This window comes from Leuciscus leuciscus, assembly GCF_965113295.1.
Source record: "Leuciscus leuciscus genome assembly, chromosome: 20".
Classification (NCBI taxonomy): Eukaryota; Metazoa; Chordata; class Actinopteri; order Cypriniformes; family Leuciscidae; genus Leuciscus; species Leuciscus leuciscus.
In genome coordinates this window covers 1,678,371-1,691,921 of record NC_138744.1, presented here as the reverse complement: position 1 = coordinate 1,691,921, position 13,551 = coordinate 1,678,371, and the positions used below count along the sequence as shown (strand labels likewise).

General features: G+C 39.4%; 1 protein-coding gene across 2 annotated transcripts in view; it reads left to right on the top strand.

Annotated features, from left to right (window-relative positions):
* The window catches only part of azin1a (antizyme inhibitor 1a), a 12,564-nt gene extending 2,317 nt beyond the window's left edge, over positions 1-10,247 (top strand). For both annotated transcript variants that reach the window (XM_082148780.1, XM_082148779.1), the window contains exons 2-12: positions 122-243; positions 1,335-1,525; positions 1,611-1,784; positions 1,967-2,139; positions 4,333-4,467; positions 5,462-5,543; positions 5,728-5,802; positions 5,898-6,063; positions 8,196-8,314; positions 8,774-8,988; positions 9,078-10,247. In XM_082148780.1, coding sequence (XP_082004906.1) covers positions 1,418-1,525; positions 1,611-1,784; positions 1,967-2,139; positions 4,333-4,467; positions 5,462-5,543; positions 5,728-5,802; positions 5,898-6,063; positions 8,196-8,314; positions 8,774-8,988; positions 9,078-9,192 — 1,362 coding nt within the window. In that variant the 5' untranslated portion in view covers positions 122-243; positions 1,335-1,417 and the 3' untranslated portion in view covers positions 9,193-10,247. The remainder of the gene's footprint in view (positions 1-121; positions 244-1,334; positions 1,526-1,610; positions 1,785-1,966; positions 2,140-4,332; positions 4,468-5,461; positions 5,544-5,727; positions 5,803-5,897; positions 6,064-8,195; positions 8,315-8,773; positions 8,989-9,077) is intronic.
* Positions 10,248-13,551: the final 3,304 nt, after the last annotated feature.

Sequence of the window (13,551 nt, the reverse complement as noted above, 5' to 3'; positions counted from 1 at the left end):
AGATTTTGTGTTATTGTTTATTTTCTGCATGTGATTATCTGTAAATAAATAATACAATAATAATTCCTACTTTATATGTACTATATAGCTCTATTTTGACCTGATTTATTTTTTCTTGCAGGTGTTCCTGAACTACGAGAACAGCTTAGGGACTTCTGTCTACCGTGAGCAGTTCGATTTCAACGCGGAGCCTCCTTGGGATCCTAGCTGATAGCTGGAGAGGTCGCCCTCTGACCTGTCCCTGTAGGTTCACATTGCTGTAACCTCACTTATGGTGTTTGTTTGACCATAGCTTGCATTCGCTTCAAGTGCAACAGGAAAGCAGTTGCAATTCAATCTTTAGCTGTTTTTAGACCTGCTTTGAGAATGGATTGCCAGGGTCAATGGAAGTCAGTGACTCTTCCGATCGATGTCCACTGCAGGAGTCTTTCTGCTTTGACGTCAAACATGATATTTTGACATTGAATGTGTCAAAGCCAATTTTACAGTTTATATAACAGAGAATAAAAAGCTTCAATTCACAGTTGGGGTCCCTGAGCACCAACAGCACGTCATGTCATTGTTCAACACTTTGAAGCTAGATGTTCTTTAAAGCTCCAGTCCGTAACTTTTTTGGGCAAGTACATAACCAGCCACTGTTCAGAACTCTCTGCTTGCCGTAGCTCGATTCAAACCGGTAAGCTTGTAATAATGTCTTTAATTCCAGTGGTACTGGTGGATTTCCGGGGGAAATTCGAGCATGTCTTTGCGTCATTACGTCACATCTGTCCACATAAAGAAGAGTCTCGGCTAGTAGGCTATGAGTGTGAGGATGCTGGAGGTGGAGATTTATAGCCTTTTCTCACAGCACTTTATATAATCAAACTTAGCAATTTGATGGCGGATCCAGAAAGGTTCAAACGATAATCACCGGTGACAACTGAAGATTCACCCGTTGTAAAATGCAAAAGACTTCAGACCTCGGAGTGGCTACAGAAAAAAAGAGACTTACTGCAATGCTTTTTCCCCTTAGTTCGTCAGAATACAAACTATTCTGTTCAAATGTTCGTCAGACGACATTTTCCAGTGAAAACTCTTATGTTGGTCATACTTCCAAAAAGTAGAATCTGTGACTGCGAATGCCAGTATCCACACCGGCGCGGCGACCGACAGCCGCACATTCTCCTTCTCGTGCCGAGCCGAGGCACAACCCGCAAACCCGTAAAGTTTATAACTCCGCGAATAACAGCATTCCCAATTGCAGATTTCAAACAGAGATGACGACAAAGAGGAAAAACTACGGACTGCAGGTTTAAAGACTTTATTTTTTGTTTTTGTCTGTCTTGTGTTTGCAGTGGATATCGCTAGGACCCAAGAGCTCTGAGGGTTCTCATAAATAGGTGACCTGCTTTATGCCAGTCAGAACATCAGATTACGGATGAGTATGAAGGGAATTCTGGATGAACTCCACTATTCTGTTGAGCTGCTGGAAGAAAGCGCAGCTCTCAGAGATGTCATCGATAAACACATTCATGATCAAACACTTGTAAGTATACCATTCTGCTGTGTTGTTGTTTCATTATATTGTGCCTTTTTTGTACTGAGCAATGATGTATGTTGGTCTTCTTTAGGCACTAAAGAGTGCATTTTTTGTTGCTGACCTCGGAGTGATTGTGCGGCAGCAAATTCGCTGGAGAACTAAAATGGACCAGATTCGGCCTTTCTACACGGTCAAGAGCAACAGCTGCCCTGTGGTGGTTGAGATCCTGGCTGCTCTTGGAACAGGCTTCGTTTGTTCAAACAAGGTGAACATGAAGGATAAAATATGTCTCATCCCTCGCTTAAACTAGATTCCTTAGTGTCCTAAAATAAGTCTCTTTGTTCGTTTGTCTGTTTGAAAGCTATTTTTAAAATGTATTAATACTTTTAATATATATATATATATTATAACCTTCATCTGATTTTTCTTCTGTGCTTGTTCTCTCAGCATGAGCTGGACTTGGTGAAGGTCTTTGGCGTCCCGTCTCAGGACATCATTCTCGGCGGCACGTGTAAACAGCTTTCCCATATCAAATACTCAGCCAAACATAACATCCCCCTCCTGGTTTGCGATAACGAGGTGGAGTTGAGGAAGATCGCACGCTGCCATCCCAAAGCAAAGTGAGTTGACTAGGGTTGTCGCTAGGGTTGGGAATATTTAGGCACCTCACGATCCGATTCTGGGAATCATTATCCGATTCTAAAACAATTCATCTAAATGTTGTTGTTGTTGAGGTTTTGTTCTATTTGGCTTTTCATAATGTGTCATTTCCGACTAGTGAGAAGAAAACATCCAAAATGCACTTTTAAATGTTTGTTTTATTGCGCTTTATTTATTTGCATCTGTAGATTTCAATGACAATAAGTATCTTCAAAGCGGTGAGTTTTTTCTCGTGTCAGAAATCCCCACTTCAGCAGCTTTACATACACCAAACTCTCCTGAAGGGCTTTACAGAGGGGTTTTGTTCTTAATATATAATTTGCCTGATTTATAGAACATTTAATTCTGAAAAACTAATTTTAGGGGGAAAAATACTTATATACAAAATAGATATACAAAATTCCTTCTGAAAAAATCCTTTTACTCTAATGTATCAACAACAAGAAACTATTTTTAACCTGGCTTTATTATGATGTTCAAAATCAAATTTCTGTTCTGGAAACTAATGCAAATTAGTGCATATTTAATTAAACCATGCCTAATTTGCATAACATTTTAGAAAACTTGTAGTACAGTAAGTTACTTTTTTTACTCTATTCATCTGTGGTGTCTTGCCTACTGATTCTGCATATTACATTTTTTTTTAAATTTAATTATATGTACTTAATAAAATAATTACTAATAAATGAAATAATTATATGTTAAGAATTATTAACAAATTTAATATAGCTTTAAAACATACAAGTTAACAAGGGGAACAAAGAAACATTACAAACAATGAAGAGAAAGGGCATTCTAGATAAGGACTGAGGGGTTTCTCTCTTTTTCTCAGCATTATTGCTGTTTACATATTACTGGTCATATCATAGACAGCTGCAAGTCTAATAGTTCACAGTAATGCACAGGGTTTTTTTTAGTACTAACCTTCATCTTGAACTATACAAGTTTGACCCATGCTTTTTTGCTTAAAGCTACACTGTGTGATATTTTCCCCCATCTAGCGGTGAAATTGTATATGACTACCCAGTGAATATTAGTTTCTGTTCCTTTCAGTTCTGAGGGCGTTTTAACTCCTACAGTGGCCGTATTATTCCAAGATTAACATGGCTTAAAAAATTGCGCCTTTAAAACTATCGCCTGTGATCCGTCACAGCACAAGGTAAACAATACTTTCACCATTGACGTGAGGAAAAGTAACGCAAGTTATACTAGAGGTCGTTCTGGCGTTATGCACAACCATGCTATGGTTAAACAAGCAACTATAAAACTTCGAATTTACACAAATAGGCTGAATTACCTGTCGAGAAGAAAGCAGGCAACCTCGGCGTCCGTTTTAAAATCTTTGCTCCTCATGAGCTCTTTCCATCTGGGAAAAGTTACTCCAGTATTGACTTTGGTCTTGCTGATTTGCCTGTCGCGCTGACGTTTTAATTCTCTCTTTCGCTTCCTTGGCGACTCTGCTACGTGTCCTCGAGAATAGGCGTGATCCTCCATCTTCAGCAATCTTTCAAATCTGCCGGCAGTCGTGAGTAATCTCCCCCTCGCATTCGTCTCTGTGTCACTGAGTGTAAAGCGCGAAAGGCGAAGCTTGAATTTACAGGTATGTCCCTGAATGTATTTTCAAGATGGAGGCGTAACATGGCTGCCGCCATTCGAGCGACTTGCTCGTATGTATTATAAATGGCAGATTTTACGCTTATGAGAATACTTGATTAGTTGGTGGAAGTAATTACACATGAATGAGCACATATACTTTTGATAGAACAAAGTGTTTTTTTTGCCAAAAGTTACACAGTGTAGCTCTAAGGTGACTTTAAGCAACTTTATGCATGTTTTGTAAGATTCCCCTCTCTGTTAAACATATTTTATTAGATTGTCCTGGACTTAATACTAGTAGAATGCTCTTTTATGAAGTTACCTCACTTGAGGACTTATTTAGTAAGATTATGCCTGAAAAGGTTTTGGATATTTTTTTAAATCATATGTTAATTTAAAAGATTTTGTATAATATGACTTGCTGTTTTTGTTTGTTTGGTTTTTATTGTGTTTCTATGATATTTGTATTTTGCCATGAAAATAGCTTTGAATGATGGCATGGCACTAAATAAAACAATCTGAATCTGAAATCATCTTGAACTTGCTTTCTGCTGCAGGGTGTTACTGCTGTTGACATCAGAGAGCTGTTGTGAGAGAGAGGAGACGGCCATACCGTTCGGCTCCACGCTGAAGGACTGCAGACACCTGCTGGAGTGTGCCAGAGAGCTCGGCCTGCACGTTACCGGAGTCAAGTGAGTCTGTCTTCAGTGTCGAGAGGACATTTACAGAGCCCCTAAAGGGACATGGTGATGGGGAAAAAATCAAGTTTGTGCAACATGTCGATATATTTTTATAAACGATATAGGATGACTCAATACCTTTCATATGGATATACAGTAGTTTGATATTACGAGCGCATTTGAAAAATAGTGCATAATCTAATTTGTAATAAACATGAGACATGCTTTATATTAAGGGCTTCAAAATAACTCATGAGATGTAGTTAACACGTAGTTGACTGCAGCTTGCTCTGACAGATGGGCTGCATGTGCTGGAGATGTGCTGTTTTCCTCAGTGCATAACTTATATTTCACAGATTTATTCTCCATCTGTAAAAGTCATGCAAATGTTTCCATTTTGCTCTCAGTAGAGCACGAGCCTTATGCCTAACAGACAGAGTGACTAAAATATACATTTTGCCAAAATATTTGTTTTTGGATATTAAAATCACAGTATGTAACAGTGAATCGCCACTAGAGGTCGCTTATTCAAAATAATCACAAAGGTGTAGCTTGATGTGGCTGTGAACATATAGCATAACTTTTAGTATGAACAATGTTTATAGGACAACATATTGGGCAGAATGTGAATTTTTATTTATTTATTTTTAATAAATATACAAATATGTGGGTCTTTTTTATCAGAGTAGAAAACTTGCTACCACAGAAACCGAAAATTCTCAGGACAGCAGCATGTGTACAAATTTCATTCTTAACCGTTCTATTTCATCAGAAACGATCTGAAAACAGGGCTTTAAGTGTAAAATACCGAACTTGTCCTTTAAAGAAAATATTTGACGTCTCCGGGGTTCGGCTGATCAAAAAAAATAGCGAGTTTTTCTCAGAACCAACTTAATTTTTCACATGGACCGGCTCTGAGTCATGCAGTTATGCCAAGGGCATTTATAAAGGAAGGAAATGAGGTAGGTTTTGACTTCATGCTGTTGGTTTCATGCTTTGCTCACAGATTCAACATTCCCAGTTGTTGTCAGGATGCACAAGCGTTCTCTCGTGCTGTGTCTGATGCCCGCTGTGTCTTTGATATGGGGGTGAGTCAACGCTCTTCTTTTTTCTTTTTTTTTTTTTTTGATTTGATTGTTCCTTTTGTGCCTTGAGTTTCCCTTCTGAATCAAGAGGGAATGATCTTTATTAATCTAAATGTCACTTACGCTGCAGTCTGCATAAGTATGTATTTCCCACATGGTAATGTGTTATAAATGAATTTGATCTTAGGAGGAGCTAGGCTTTGAGATGAATATTCTGGACATTGGAGCTGGCTTTGATGGAAGTGAAGCACAGTTAGACAAGGTAATGTATTCTGCTTTACATTTGTAAGATATATATATTTTTTTGCATTCATAAATGATTTCCCCCTGAGCTTCTAATGTTGTTTGTGTGTGCAGGTTCACCAGACGCTTAAACCCATGCTGGACATGTATTTTCCTCCCTCGACCAGCTTGTCGATCATCGCCGAACCCGGAGCTTATTATGTGTCATCCGCTTTCACGCTGGCTGTGAATATAATCGCTAAGGAAACAGTGGCTCGGGATTGCAGCGGTCAACCACACAGTGAGTGCTAGTCAATGTTCATGATATTCATGATGTATTGTGGCTTTTATTTTGATGGGGATAAAATATTGGATCATCAAAAAGATATGTAAATACATGGTAACTGTTTATTTTAAAGTGTTAAACATTTACTTAATGTATCAGAATGGTTCATGCGTTTTATGTATCGCTCTCTCTACGTCGGACACATAACTGTAATTAAAATGATTAGCCTTTGTCTTGACTACGTTATCAAACAGCTAATAATGTGTTGTTAATGTTACACCAACCATGTTCCCATTCGCCATGTCAGAGTCAGACAGCTGCCTTCTAACAATCAGCTGCCTTTCTCTGTGTGCTCCTACATTTTTTCATTTAGGAGCACATGTACTCTTTGGGAAAAAAGTTAGCATAAAGCCCTGACAATGGCAGAGGGAGGCGAGAAGCGAGTGCGAGAAAATTAAAAATGCTCCAACTACTTTAAAAGCCCACATTTCAGCTTTTATGAACAACCTGTGTGCTCATGTCACGCACAAATAGAATATGCAGGAGGTAATACCACAAACTTGATAAACCACGTTAGCCGTTTTCACCCTGAGCTGTAAACGCCTGGCAGAGTCTGACTGCTTTAGAGACGCGCGGATGAGCTCCAACGTCACCCGAATCCACAGCCAAAAACAAATCATCCACCCGCCCCAATCATTTTCTCTGATGTAAGTATCCGCACCCGATGGTCAAATTACAATTATTCTGTTACGCGTGATTATAAATGGATGATCGTCACCTTCAACAGCGGACTCGGCGATGGTTGATGCGCGCATCTTTAATAGTAACATAATACATTGATTAATGAGCGCTGCTTTTAAATGAACATTTCTTTAAAACAACATTTATTTGACAGATTTTCCTTTTCTTAAAGGTACAATATGTAAGATTTTCGCATTAAAATATCCCAAAATCACAAGGCCAGTGTTATATATTTAGTTAAGTTGATTACTTACAATATCCCAGACGTTTCCAACTATTTTTAAATCGTGAGAAAATTGCGATTTTAACCAAGGAAACGGGGCGTTAGAGCAGGGGTGAGCTGGGAGTCGCCAGTCATCTGCGTCATATCCGCGTCACCCTCGGTTTCCGCTCGTACTGCGTGGAGTCCTGGACAAATGCGGAAGTTGTAGTTGTAGCGTCTATCAAGCTACAAACGTTAGCTTGTTTCCTGCAGTCGTTATGGGACACATTAATCTTTACGATTGCAGCTGGTTCTGTCGACAAAGACAAGTCCCATAAACGTACGGGTATTATTGCTTTAGGTTTGTGTTTAGTTTATTGACATTGTTTATCACGTCTGGTGTTTATGGCCATGTAAATAAATATAGCATGTGTTATACATAAAGATTAATCAGTATTTTGGCAAATGATGTGGGCATGTTCGAATTAACTTTTACAACAATTGTTTAGAACACGTAAAACTGCGCAGCGTTATCACAACAATGAATTCGACAAATACAGTAACATCTATGATAACCAATTTAGTATTAAACCTTACTTTTCTTGCGGGTAATTCATTTGAATGAAATAAAAGCATGTCATTAAACGCAACATTTATAAAAATAGAACTTTACCTCATCCATGGACATGATTTTTTGATTCCCGTCTGACTGATTTACATCCACGGTGGAGTTGAAAACGACAGTTCCCATCATTCCCATCCCATCCCATCATCAAGCTACGCCGTTGTTGTTGGTTGGAATGTAGCGCCCTCTAGCGGCAGAACATCTTGCATATTGTACCTTTAATGGCATAAACAAGCTTTACTTCCTTGAAACTTAAACTGGAATGTCACTGTTTCTGTCACTGCGACATCCCGAACAGGCGAGCACGCACGCACGCACGCACGCACGCACACACACACACACACACACACACATCACTTAGGATGCAGTGCATCGTGATATCGAATTGAACTGAATCGATGACATGATAATCATAATTGAACCGAACCGTGAGACCAGTGTAGGTTCACACCCTTAATATAATAATAATAATAATATAATAACACCACATGTAAACAACATTAAAACCACTACAGGAGGACATTAAGTATGTCTAAGAGGTGATGCATTGATCATCCGGTGTTTATTAAACTCTTTCAGAACTACTGTCAGCAAACGACGAGCCAGAGTTTCTCTACTACATGAATGATGGCGTTTATGGGTCGTTTGCCAATAAGCTGCTGTGTGAAGATTCAATATCGATGCCCTCGGCACACAAGGTAAATATATCTTTGTTTTTTCTACAGAATGTGACATTGCATATCCATATAAACCACGAGGTTTAGGTAGGCCTACATTAGGGTTATTTAACAACAGAAACTGAAGAATCAAATGTAAAAATAAAACACTGCTTAGTTTTCACTGTATGAATGAAATATATCCTGATTCTTATTAAAGCTACAACAGTTATTCAGCCGAGAGCAGCGAGTGATTTTCTCTTTGTCTTTTGTTCATGATCTCAGTTGTTGCAAGCCGTTACGAAATGCATATCACGATATATACATTTGCGATATTTCGGTAATTTCGATATATTGTGCAGCCCTACTTTTTAGAAAAAATTTTTGTGGTGGTGAGATTTTTTAAATAATTTCTTTGAACATCCTCCTTTGTCATTGATCCAATCACAGGCCATTGTTGTTGGAATCTATTAATAATGTGAAAATGTGCTGTTTTCTCAGGAGATGAGCGCAGAAGAGCCACTGTTCTCCTGCAGTCTGTGGGGTCCATCTGCTGATGATCTGGATCAGGTGGTAGAGCGATGTCTGCTGCCCGAGCTCAGTGTAGGAGACTGGCTGCTTTTCAGCAACGCAGGGGCCAACAGTCTGGGGCCCGCATTCACTAACACAGACCAACACAAACCACTCGTCTTCTACAGCATCTCCGAATACGACTGGTATGGCGTGAATGTTTGTGTCTTGGTTTCAAAGCTGTTGCATTTGTGTTGATTTTTATTTTTTTTAATCAAATTGTTTTTCTTCACAGGCAAGAGATTCGTAACTGTGGCGTCAGCTTGGACACGGGGATGAAGAACTTCTCTCTTGGACCATGTTGCCTGCGATCATGCATGTCTGAGGCAGCCATTTCTACCCCAGCTTAACAAAAAGCCACTTATTAATGTCATTGTTTTGTAAAGATTGACTTTAAGCGCTTACGAACCTGAACTCTTCTCAAAAGCTCCAGATGCTTCTAGGAGCAGAGCTGAAGAAGTGTTACTGACCAGAACAACTTCATAGCCCATCAGAACTGATGGATATACAGCAGATAGTTATGACTAGCTTTTACAAATGGGCCAGTTAGCGTTTACAGATTTACTTACTTAATTTTAAGTTTTATATATATATATCTACGCATTGCATATATTTCCTCTTAAGTGAATCAATCATGAACCCAAAAGGGGGAAATTATTTATTAAACCTCAAGTTAAGTTTCATGACATCATCAGATGCTTTTCAAGAAATGTGCACTTGTTTTTGTTATTTGTATTAAGAATGTGATGTTTTAAACTGGATAATTGTGATCTTCGTCCTATCTGAACTGTTGCAGTAATAGTGCAGCAGAGCTAATAAGTGTTTTTGTGGACACAATACAATGGAGACTTTGTAAATTGTTGTAATCTCACACCCAGAGCGCACCTCGTGCAAGTATGCGAATGCCAAGCGTCTTGTACAGTTGTACATTATTTGTGTGTGTTGCATTGCTGTGACGAGCAAGTTGTTGCATTTCAAGGAGAGAAGTAAGGAATTCATAGTGTTATGAACTGTAGATGCATTTCGTAAGTTAATATTGCACAAAATTGAGATCGCATAGCTAGAAGGATCTTTCAGGTCCGAGTTGTGGCTTTTCTAAGCTGTAGTCTACGAGCGTCGGCTGCCGCCCGGATCTCAAGCATCGTCTCCGCATTACATGTGTTCTCTGTCCAGGACGTCTCGGGAAGTGTTGAAGATGGTTGGAGCAAGTGGTGTTGGTTGAAGTGAGAGGAAGCAGTGTTGCTCTTTACAGGCAAGTGCCTCTTTTGGCAACAGATGAGAAGGAATTCGATGTGGGGAATGTGTTTTAGTTTTCGGTGGCAGAGCATAAATTGACTGTTTACAGCATTTACCATGTACAGATTTTGCTGTCAATAAAATGGCATTAAGTGGCCTTGTTGAATCATTTAATGTTTCCTTTACTGTAAAAGTTCACTTTTAAACTTGAGTTGAGTAAATAGCTACGAACTTCATTTAGATCGTCTTAGGTTAGTGATTTTTTGAAATTGTCTCTCTTGCTGCCATATGTCTAGTAATAGAAAAACAGGCGCGTGAGAAAAAAACATTTGAAAGGTTTTTAAAGAATATTAGAATGATTTCTGAGGGATCATGTGACACTGAAGACTGGAGTAATGATGCTGGAGTCAAATTCAGCTTTGATCACAGGAATAATTTTAAAATATATTCACATAGAAAAACACCGGTATCTTAAATTTTATGAATTTTTCACAGTATTACTGATTTTAATGAATTTTTGAACAAATCAATGCAGCCTTGGCAGACAGAAGAGACTTCTTTAAAAAGCATAAAAAGAATCGTAATTACTCAACTTTTGAATAGTAGAGTGTGTGTATACATACATACACACATACATTCATATATATATACATACATACATATATATATATATATTAATTAATTAAACAAAATATTGCAGATGTACACACAAGGACGTCTCCTTGTTTGGGTCTGTCAGCTCAGTCTTGGGAGCCAGAGGCTGCAGGGTTCGGCAAAGACTGGTGATGTTAAAGGGCACCTATTATGCCCCTTTTCACAAGATGTAAAATAAGTCTCTGATGTCCCCAGAGTATGATTTGAAGTTTTAGCTCAAAATACCCAACAGATATTTTTTTACAGCATGTTTAAATTGTCATTTTTTGGGGCTCAGAAAAACGCTTTTAGTGTGTATCCCTTTAAATGCAAATTAACTGCTGCTGCCGGCCCAGGGGGCGGAGCCTCACTAGCTCGCGCTCAGAGCCAGGACAATCTCATCTGATAATATCAAAACAGAAACTCTCAGTAGCGCTTGTTCATTTCAACCCGGAGTCGGAATATAATGCCCACAGAGCCAGAGAATATATGCTGTATGGAGATAGAACAGGTATAGTTTAGTTTAATTACGGACGGTTATAACTAATTTGTCATCTGCTTTTATCCACTATTACAGTTTTTCTCGATTGCTTAAACACGTTTCTTGAAACTATGCCTTGTATTCTCAAAACTGTAAACACAAATCCATAACGTCTCACCCAATTCCCCAAACATCCTATTTTCAGGTCAAAATGAAGCTCTACACTCAAAACCATTCACTCTTGCTGAAAAACCAAACTTTGCCCTCAGACAGGACACACAAGACCTCAACATAGTCTTATTATTCAAATTCAAAACAACATTTCCAAAACTGGTTAGTTATGTTGCTTGTGGTCCCCCCCCTCACAAACCTTTTCACATGATGAACACAAAAGACACAACCAGTGGACACATTGGCACATTTTAATTCATTCATGTACTACACAGTACAACACACACACAACAAAACAGAGAAACAATTTTTTTACTCTTTTTTTTTTTCTTTTACTCTCTCCTCTAAACATTTATTTTATATTTACTTACAGTAAGATGTGTGTGACCATCATATGACAGTAAAAGAGCACACACAAACCTTATTCTAATATGGAATTGTATAGGAATGGTAAAGAGTGTTGGTGCGTGACAGGAGGGCCTCCACTCAAGGAGACAATATGATGAACACGTCTAAGAATGTTCCACATTTACATTTACATTTATTCATTTAGCTGACGCTTTTTATCCAAAGCGACTTACAATTGCTATATATGTCAGAGGTCGCACGCCTCTGGAGCAACTAGGGGTTAAGTGTCTTGCTCAGGGACACATTGGTGTCTCACAGTGGATTCGAACCCGGGTCTCTCACACCAAAGGCATGTGTCTTATCCATTGCGCCACTACCACCCCATATGGGTGCGCTTTCCACATATGGTTCCACAAATTCCACATATGGTTGAAATACCATCATTTGCCTAGAAAGATAACATTCTGTGAGTCAAGACTATAAAGGAGAAAGGATGCCCTCCCTTCACTGTCACACTGTGGCCCCTATCTCGCACCCAGCGCAATTGACTTTGTACAGCGACACATGTATCATTCCTATTTTGCACCCGCGCAAAGCGGACTTTTCCCTCCACAGAAGCACGTCGGTTAACTAAGAAATACACTTGCGCTCCCGGGGGCGGTTCAGCGCAAAGAGGAGGCGTGTTCCGGCGCAAACGTTCCCTCATGCTATTTTGCAGGTTTAGAAAACATTTGCGCCACTAACCAGGAAAAAATTGTTTAAAGTCAGTGGCGCGTTGCGCATGTTATTCATATGCTATTTTAAGGGCGCATGCTTGGCCATAATCAGTGTAGCGTGTGGACAACGCGCACTTTGATTCTCTCATCTACACAGAAGCAGCAGTTTTCATTTTTGCAAATCATACATTATTACGATAGATAGATAGATAGATAGATAGATAGATAGATAGATAGACAGACAATTTATTATAAAAGCATACATCTAACTTACACATTTACCCAAATTATCATACGCCTGTTTAACCGAAGTTAATTTGGGTGGGTTTCTCCGTCCCCAATGTCCCTGACGAGACCGTCGGTCTCCTCGGCTGTGAACCGCTCCTGGCGCGCATGTCTTTCTGGCGCTTGGCAAATCCGCCGTTATAATAGGAATCTGCTTTAGAACAAGCGCGTCTGCTCTTAAAGGGAATGTGAGATGTCGCTCTGATTAGTTTATTTCACGTTACGCCCGAACCACACCTATGAATAATGAAGCTACTTCAGACCAACCCCTTTTAGATTTGCGCCTGGTGCAAGAGGCATTTATCCCGCCGGGAAAATAGCAACAGCGCCGGAGATCCGTCCACAAAGTTACTTGCGCTTTGCGCTTGACACTTGCGTTTCAGATCGTTAAAATAGGGCCCTCTGTGTCACTCTGTGTGACTGTACGACTGCTGGCCTTTTCTTGCAAGAAAATACACCTCATCAAAGACAATTGGAGATATTTGTCTTTTATTCAGTGATAGAATTGTGTTTGCCACCACTCCTCCCTGAAGGCTCTTGAGGCGACGGTAAAGCGACTCAAATTTGGCCTTACTCGTAGCCCAGCCTCCCTCATAGTCATACCATTGACAAAGACATGGGCAACTAGAGTGGCTTGAATTTCATCTGAGACTGCTTGTCTTCTTGCCCTTGCTCCTCCTCCTTCTTATCCCTCCACGATCTCTTACTTCATGTCTTTCTGGATCCATTGTTCCAAAACTCAATAAACTGATTTGGGCCCTTTTATCTATCTATTAATGAGCTGAAGCTGTGCTGACTTGAGTGAACAATTTTGAATGCTAGAGCTTTCTAAATGACAA